Source organism: Cebus imitator, unplaced genomic scaffold (assembly GCF_001604975.1).
Source record: "Cebus imitator isolate Cc_AM_T3 unplaced genomic scaffold, Cebus_imitator-1.0 Scaffold424, whole genome shotgun sequence".
Lineage (NCBI taxonomy): Eukaryota > Metazoa > Chordata > Mammalia > Primates > Cebidae > Cebus > Cebus imitator.
This window is the reverse complement of record NW_016107739.1, coordinates 1,463,160-1,471,516: the sequence shown is the minus strand read 5'-3', so window position 1 is coordinate 1,471,516 and position 8,357 is coordinate 1,463,160. Positions and strand designations below refer to the sequence as shown.

Here is an 8,357-nt window from a genome sequence, read left to right as displayed (position 1 = left end):
AATACTTGGTGTTGGAGGTGGAACCTGGTGAGAGGTGTTTGGATCATGGGGGCCTCATGGAGGCCTTGGTGCCATTCTTGCAGGAGTGAATTCTCACTCCATTAGTTTTTGCAAGAGCTGATTGTTTAAAAGAGCCTGGCACCCACCTTCCTCTTTCTTCCTTCCTCTCTTGTCATATGATGCTTGCTCCCCTTTGCCTTTCTGAATGGCTGAATGACAACAAACCTTGACATGATTTACTTTGAGTGGAAGCAGATTCCTGTGTCACATTTCTTGCACAGCCTGCAGAACTGTGCAAATAAATGAATACATACATCTCCTACTAATTAAAAAAAAAAATACTTGGGCACTTCTTGAACCTTCAGAAAGGAAAAATGGAAACTTGCAGCCAGTGCCTTCACAATTATGTAGCTATGGACTTTTAAGGGAAATTAAGTATGTTGGTTCAAAATCTGGGGAACAAGACAGTCTTGGGTACATAGCAATGATGTTTATCCCAGTGCAAATCTTTTCTATGCCTATGCCTACCCTGTCCAGACAATCAAAAGTAGTAACCAGTTGGCTCATTTCTTACTCATACCACTTTTCTGTCTTGCCTTCTGCTATGGCTTGGATATGGTTTGTCAAAAACTCATGTTGAAATTTGATCCCCGATGTGGTGTTGTTGAGAGGTGAGACGTAATGAGCGGTGTCTGGTGTATGGGAGCAGATCCCTCATGAGTGGCTTGGTGCTGTTCCCATGGACTGCATGAGTTCTCACAAGAGTGGGCTTGTTCCCACCACAGGGGGTTGTTATAAAGCCAGGATGTCCCCCAGGTGTTCCCCTTTTTGCACATGTCCACTTCCCCTTTAACCTTCTTCACCATGTGGTGATGCAGCACAAAAGTCCTCACCAGAAGCCAGGGCCATGCCCTGAACTTCTCATCCTATAGAACCATGAGCTAAATAAGTCTCTTTTCTTTATATATTGCCCAGTCTGAGGTATTCATTTACAGCAACATAAAATGGACTAAACCACCTGCTTTCTCCCCCAACTCCCCAACTCCAGAGGACAATGTGGAGCTTAAGAACTGGAGTCTGAGCCCCAGGGAGTGAGGATCCCGTTTTCCTTTACTCTCTCACTACTTGTTTAAGCCAAAAGGTTAATTATGTTCTTAGCAGGGGACCACTGCCCCAGTACGTTGAAGACAAGGGTAAACTGGTTGAAACTGAAGATTAGTAATGGTTAACTAAAATATATATATATCATTGAAAGTTGACTATACCACTTGTGCTTCTGGTGCTCAGTTCAGACCATCCCCTGTATCTTGTGCTATATCAAATCACATGATCTTCTTTTTATTTTTGTTTTCAATGTTGGCTTGACACCTTTTCTTTTAGATTCATCAGCTTCCAGACAGTAGCCCAAATGATGTTTTTCATATGAATATATATTTGACCCTTGAACAGCATGGGTTTGAATTGTGCAGGTCTACTTCTATGTGAATTTTTTTTGGAGATTTGTGACAATTTAGAAAAACTTGCTAATGAACTGTGTAGCCCAGAAGTATCAAAACATTTAATTAAAAGGTCATGAATTCACAAGATACATGTAGTTACTGGTCTATTTTATCATTTACTACCATAAAATATACATAAGTCTATGATAAAAAAAAAAGTTAAAATTGGTTGGGCACGGTGGCTCACACCTGTAATCCCAGCACTTTAGGAGGCCGAGGTGGGTGGGTCACCTTAAGTCAGGAGTTTGAGACCAGCCTGGCCAACATGGTGAAACCTCATCTCTGCTAAAAATATGAAAACCAGCCAGGTGTGGTGGTGGGCACCTGAAATCCCAGCTACTCAGGAGGCTGAGACAGGAGAATTGCTTGAACTGGGAAGGCAGAGGTTGCAGTGAACTGAGATCACATCACTGCACTCCAGCCTGAGTGACAGAGTAAGACTGTATCTCAAACAAAACAAAACAAAACAAAACAAAACAAAACAAACCCCAGACCATGCATGGCTCTATTCATAGTTGAGAGAAATTGCTATAAGACATGCAACCTTAAGCCTTAAAAAATAGGGCCAATTTTTTCCAAAGTGTCACCAGTGTCACCAGCCATATTTGAGAGTTTCAGTTGCTTTACATTCTTGTCAACACTTGATCTTTTTTTATTTCTTTTTTTTTTTTAACTATAGTCCTGTGGGCTTATGATCTTTATTTTTTTAAATATAGAACACTTCATAAATATGTGTGTCGTCCTTGAACAGGGACCATGCTAATCTCTGTATCCTTTCAATTTTAGTATATATGCTGTTTAAATGAGAATAATACTTGATCTTAATGAAACTTTCTAAAGTAGCCGTAATGGTGGGGGACTGGGTGTATCCATTGCTGTTTTGATTTGCATTCCCCTGATTATTATTTTTGTTTGGCACATTTTCAGTGTTTATTTTCATTGGACTTTTCTATTGCAAAATTAGTAGTCTTATTTTTCCTAAAGACTACTCTTGAGTAGTCTTTTTTCTTATTAATCTATGTAAGTTCTTATTGTCCATATTTTAGTTGCAAGATCCTCTCAGTTATATGCATTACAATACCTTCAACCACTCTGTGGGCTGTCTTTTCTATAACGTATTGTGAGAAAATGGCTGAATAACAGCAAACCTTGAAATTATTTGATCCTTTTCTTAAGAAAAAGTGAATGGTTCTTGAAAAAAACTATTAAGACATTCAAACATTACTCTTTATATTTTTCTGGCAATATAAGACCAGTGCTTTTGTCATGTCTCCTGTTATTCTTTAAAAAATGGTTTCTTTTCCTAATTTGTTTTATATTTCCTTACATTTTTTGTTCTAGTTGCATGGGTAGTGGCCTTCTCCACAGTTTCTATTTGGTTATCTTCAAGGGACAATTTTACAGTTTAGAATTTCACTGTACATTGTTGGAGACTGATTCTGGCTGTTTGCAAATATTTTTGTGTATGATTAACCTCTAGTTTACACCAGAAAACAAGCTAACTCAGAAAAGAAAAATCATATCTTTTCTTTTGATTGCACAAAACTTCAGAGGTTGAGATTTGCTTTTTAAAATTTCACTTTATTGCAGCTGTGTTCCATCCTGTATTCCCAACACTTTGGGAGGCTGAGGCAAGTGGACTGCTTGAGGTCAGGAGTTCAAGACCAGACTGGGAAACATGACAAAAACCCATCTCTACCAAAAATACAAAAAATTATCCAAGTGTGGTGGTGCATACCTGTGGTCCCAGCTACTCAGGAGGCTGAGATGAGAGGGTAACCTGAGTCGGGGAGGCGGAGGTTACAGTGAGCTGAGATGGCACCACTATACTCCCACCTGGCTGTGGTTGACAGAGTGAGATCTGTGTCAAAAAATAAAATAAAATTTATCTTTGTTGCATACACAGTGTATTAGTCCATTTTCACATTGCTGATAAAGACATACCCAGGACTAGGTAATTTATAAAGAAAAGGAGGGTTTTTTTGTTTTGTTTTGTTTTTTCTGAGACAGGGTCTCGTTCTGTCATCAGGCTGGAATGCAGTGGCACAATCTCAGCTCACTACAACCTCCGCCTCCCAGGTTTAAGCGATTCTCCTGCCTCAGCCTCCCAAGTGGCTGAGATTACAGGCATATGCCACCACGCCTGGCTAACGTTAGTATATTTTTTTTAGTAGAGATGGTGTTGTACCACGTTGGCCAGGCTGGTCTCGAACTCCTGACCTCAAGTGATCTGCCCGCCTCGGCTTCCCTAAGTGCTAGGATTACAGGCATGAGCCTCATGCCCAGAAAAGAAAAGGAGGTTTAATGAACTCACAGTTCCACGTGGCTGGGGAGGCCTCACAAAAATGGCAGAAGGCAAAAGGCATGTCTTACATGGCAGCAGACGAGAGAGAGAACTTGTGCAGGGGACCTCCCATTTATAAAACCATCAGATCTTGTGAGACTTATTCACTGCCATGAGAACAGCATGGGAAAGAATCCATCTCTATGATTCAATTACCTTCCACTGGGTCCCTCCCATGACACATGGGAATTGTGGGGAGCTATAATTCAAGATGAAATTTGGATGGAGACATAGCCAAACCATATCATGTGACTTTATAATGAGCATTCCATCTTGTCCTTTTACTATAAACCTACATTATGCAGCAGTTTCTTTTAATGAGACAGAAGAGAATGAACAATTGTTTCCAGTTTCCAAAAATGATACATGTGAAGAAAAAATGCTTCTGAAATAGTAAACTCTACAAATGATCAGATTTTCTTTAGGGGGTAGTACTTTTAACTAATATAGTTTAAGTTTACAACTGTGAAGAAAAACTTGATTGGCCTTTGATCAGTATTATTATTGTATTAAAATCTTCTATAAATTAAACATTTAAAAAAATGTCTACAGTCCTACATCCCTTTATTGCTGGCACCTTGGGCAGATTACTCTCACTGCCTCACTCTTGATATGTCTCTGCTGGCAAGTATGGTATTTTCGGTAAACTTCTGGCAAATACTTTGTCACCTAAGAAAGTTCCCTGCTGTTCCTAAGGGATTACTATTTACCCAGTATATAGTTAGCTCTAACTACATAATATAATGAAGAGTGAAAGTTATATTTGGAAAAGAATATAGCGTGCCTAACAATCTATAAATTCTAAACTTGAGAAAATTTTATTCTTATGGCAAAGAATCTGGAAAAGATGTTTTCATGAAATCCACGCAGCCGTCAGTATTCAGCATTCATCTAAAACTAAAAGGCAATCCTGTAAGCACTTAAAGACACAGAAAGGTTTTTATGCCCAGGTTTTTATGCCCCGGTTTTTCAAGCAGGAAGATAATTAATGATGACCCTGTATGTTTGTTTGAACTACTTTCAGAAGAGGCTTGTGAAAGGTATATTAGAACAAGGATGGCAAGCTGATTCTACTTTTACCTGGATGTTTCCTTTACTAGGTATATTCCTTTAGCAGAACATTCTTGAATTCCACCAATAACTGAGAACAACAGAAAAGAAGATTCACAACATGCTTTCCCTGAAAATAGATTTATCCTACTCTTTTCAAGTTTTACTTTCAGAATCATGTATGTTGACAGACATAAAAAGGTAAAATCTTAGCCGGGCGCGGTGGCTAACGCCTTTAATCCTAGCACTCTGGGAGGCTGAGGTGGGTGGATCACCTGAGGTCAGGAGTTCAAAACCAGCCTGGCCAACATGGTGAAACCCCATCTTTAAAAANAAAAAAAAAAAAAAAAAAAAAAAGGTAAAATCTTTATTTTCAATGTATTAAACAATTTAACATTTCTCACTAGAGTATGATATACAGTATATCAGGAAAGAGTATGACATATATATACTAATAATAAATTATACTAAAAAGTCATTGATTCAGTTCCTGTTTTGTAATATTTTAATGTTTACCAACTTGGAAGAAGTCCAACAAAATTATAAAGTTTGGTTTATTTTTCTTTTTTTTTTTTGTATTAATACATTTATTTGATGAATTAGTCAATGTTCCAATGGAAGAGGTTTTGACAATGTCACTATGTTGGATGTTTATACCTGCGCTGAATGCTTGCTCAGAAGAGAAACACATTTCCCAGTATTTTTTATAACTTACTTTCTCATTGCCTCCAATTAATTTGCTATTATCTCAAGTAGACAGAGAGCTTCAGTACCAGCCACCTCCCTTCATTTTTAGATTATTGAGAAAAAATAGATGAGCAATCCATGAAAATAATCAGCTTACTGAAATGCCTGTTTTTTTAAAGAAAAGTTGGGATTATTTTTAAAAAATGGCCCAGGACTGGTAGCTAGGAGATCTGGGAGACAGAAGTCGTTGTCCTGGTTCTGACGCTAAGTAACCCTTTTGCCTTGCACAGGTAACTTCTCATCTACATCCTCAGCATCCTCCTCTTTAAACCGAAGGGTTTAAATGACTCTTAAGTTCCTCTTTCTCTCTCTCTAGGTGTTCTCTAATACCAAGTTTATGTGGGTTTTTTCGGCCTTTGCCCAGATTTTAACCAGAGACCATCCTCCATGAAAGTCAGACAAAAGTAATTAATTCTGAGACGGCAGGAGTTGTTTTTAGCCTGTGTAATCAACTTTTCATAAAACCAAGAGTTCTCAAGTTAAGCTACCTTCACGACCCTCGTACTAAGTTTGTCACTCCCTGTCCCTCCTACCTTCCTATGTTGCTCCACCACCTCTCTCCACCAGAAAAAAAAAAAAAAAAGACGAGAAAAATCCCTTGTGTTTTCTTCCTTCTTGGTTCTTGGAAAATGCTGTGCAATCACTTCCTCTTCTTCCATGGCTGCATCATGTCACCCCATTTCCAGTGGTTGAGCTTCTCTCCGAGTAGGTAGATGCTGGCGATGAAGATGTAGCTGAGAGAGAAGGAAGCTGCTAGCCCCACAGGGCTGAGTTTGGCAAGCAGAGGATACACCCAGGTACCCGTCTCAAAGTAGATCCACAGGATCCTGCTGACGTAAGCAATGCTGCCAGCAGCCAGCAAGGTGAGTCCTGTCTTCTTTGATGGATAGGAGTGTGGCCTGAGGATGACTTCAGTCAATGTGATGGGCAATATGAAAGTGTGCATTGCATGATTCAGCCATGCTGGGAAAAGAGTATCTAGGGCCTTGGGGTAAACAAGATCTCGATTGTAGAGAAAAAGGATCCAGAATGCCAAAAATACAAATGTGGATATAGGAAAAGCCAGTGTGGCGAAAAGCAGGTCTCTGAAGGCAGTTAGGAACGTCATGTCTTTTCTCCCTCTGATTCTTCTCAGCTCATCATCCAGGAAGGCAACCCCGTAGAAAATGGTCTGCAAAAGTATATTAAGCAGCGTCATGTATTTCCACTTGCTACCATTTGCAAAGAGTTTGGATTTCACTTTGTCTGCTTCATCCTGTGCGATGTAATAATTGAGGAAAATATACCAGCTCAGAACAAGGAAGTGGTATATGCACGTAAAAGTCTTCGTCATGGCTAGCACTGACCGGGTCACTGTGGATGTCTTGAGTGGCTTCTGGCGTCCTTCCGTGGGTCACAGCTGAAGTCCTACAGCAGTCCGGAGAGCTGTAAACCACACCCCTCTGGGACTGAGAGTTCCCCGGTTTATTTTTCTTATTGACTGGTTATGGTAGCCAGCCTTCAAGATGGCTCCAGTGATTCTTACTTCTTGGTATTCACACCCCTGTATAGTATTTTGTGATATTAATCATATAGGAGTAGTTTATATAACCAAAAGAATACAGTGGATATACTGGTGTGTGACTTCTGAGGACAAGTCATAAAAGACATCACTCCTTCTGCCTTCCTTTCCTGGATCACTTGCTCTGGGGGTACCAAGTCCCATATTGTAGAGATACTTAACTAACCTTGTGAAGATGTCCACGTGGCAAGAAACTGAGGCATCCTGCCAATTGTCAGGGCCTATTATCTCCCAGAATAAGACACACTTTCATTAATAACATTGGCTCATAGTCGTAGAAGGGGTGGGGAGTAGGGAGATGAATCTGAATTACTGAGATTTATTCTAGAAAATAAAACAGAATTTCTTAATATTCAGATACACTTCCTTGGGGAATATAAGCATTTCTTCCACATTCTCTGGGAATCAGTAATGTGGAATATCAACAAATAGCTGAAAAACAGATTTTCTCCCTAAAATCCAATTTCATTATAGATATTTCTGACAGTGTGAATACACCTACTGTTGGTAGTGTAAGGCTTGCCTTTAAAATTGGACTTCTCTGAGGAAAAAAAGAAAGGGAGGCTTATATCTCTTTCAAAAGAAGAAAAAAAATAGGTCTGTTACATAGTTTTATTGGAAGAGAAGCCATTGAGATAAATGCTACAGTATGTACAAACATACTGCGTTTGCTCATTGCTTCTTTCTATCCCTTGGTTTGAGGGATAGAAAAGCTTTTTATTTACTTTGTAAGGACCCTGTGAGTATTTAAATTATTATGGCCTAAAGTTTAACATCTCTTATTGTCCATTGTCCAGTTAGCATTGGAGCCCCCATCTGTGGCTGAGACCTGTGTTTGCTGGAATCCTCTTCCGCTTGTGATTCCAGATTAGAGTTTTCCAATAAGAGGAACTCATTAGTTTTCAAAGCAAAAGACATTCTTAGAAGGTAGTGGTGGTTAGTCATGGTGGCTTCCTCAAGCTTAGAAACTTTACATACATCTCCATTTTGTTTTTCCAGTTTGCAAACATATGACATGGTGAAAAAGTCTAATATTCACATAATTTGACTTTCATAAGGAGAGTAAAGAGAGACATATGAAAACAATACTTGAAGCAATCATAGCCAAGAATTTTCAAAACTGGTAAAAGAAATCAAACCACAGACTCAAGAAGAA

General features: G+C 39.2%; 1 protein-coding gene, 1 long non-coding RNA gene and 1 other non-coding gene across 3 annotated transcripts in view; all 3 read right to left on the bottom strand.

Annotated features, from left to right (window-relative positions):
- Nucleotides 1-2,205: 2,205 nt before the first annotated feature.
- On the bottom strand, nt 2,206-2,309 carry LOC119468404. The gene has a single exon (XR_005197079.1). It is a non-coding gene; the product is annotated as a U6 spliceosomal RNA (small nuclear RNA).
- A 3,715-nt stretch (nt 2,310-6,024) lies between these two features.
- LOC108290133 overlaps nt 6,025-8,357 on the bottom strand; it is an 8,273-nt gene continuing 5,940 nt past the window's right edge. The window contains exons 2-3 of the long non-coding RNA XR_001819451.2: nt 8,176-8,181; nt 6,025-6,144 (exon numbers count right to left, since the gene is read on the bottom strand). This is a non-coding gene — a long non-coding RNA (uncharacterized LOC108290133). The remainder of the gene's footprint in view (nt 6,145-8,175; nt 8,182-8,357) is intronic.
- Nucleotides 6,159-7,093, bottom strand: LOC108290131 (androgen-dependent TFPI-regulating protein-like). Its single transcript, XM_037731818.1, has one exon. It carries the CDS (start codon nt 6,971-6,973, stop codon nt 6,281-6,283), a length of 693 nt encoding a protein of 230 aa, XP_037587746.1. The 5' UTR covers nt 6,974-7,093; the 3' UTR covers nt 6,159-6,280.

Bases quoted from the DNA above. Each gene is read 5' to 3' on its own strand.
- LOC108290131 (XM_037731818.1), bottom strand. From the start codon at position 6,973: ATGACGAAGACTTTTACGTGCATATACCACTTCCTTGTTCTGAGCTGG.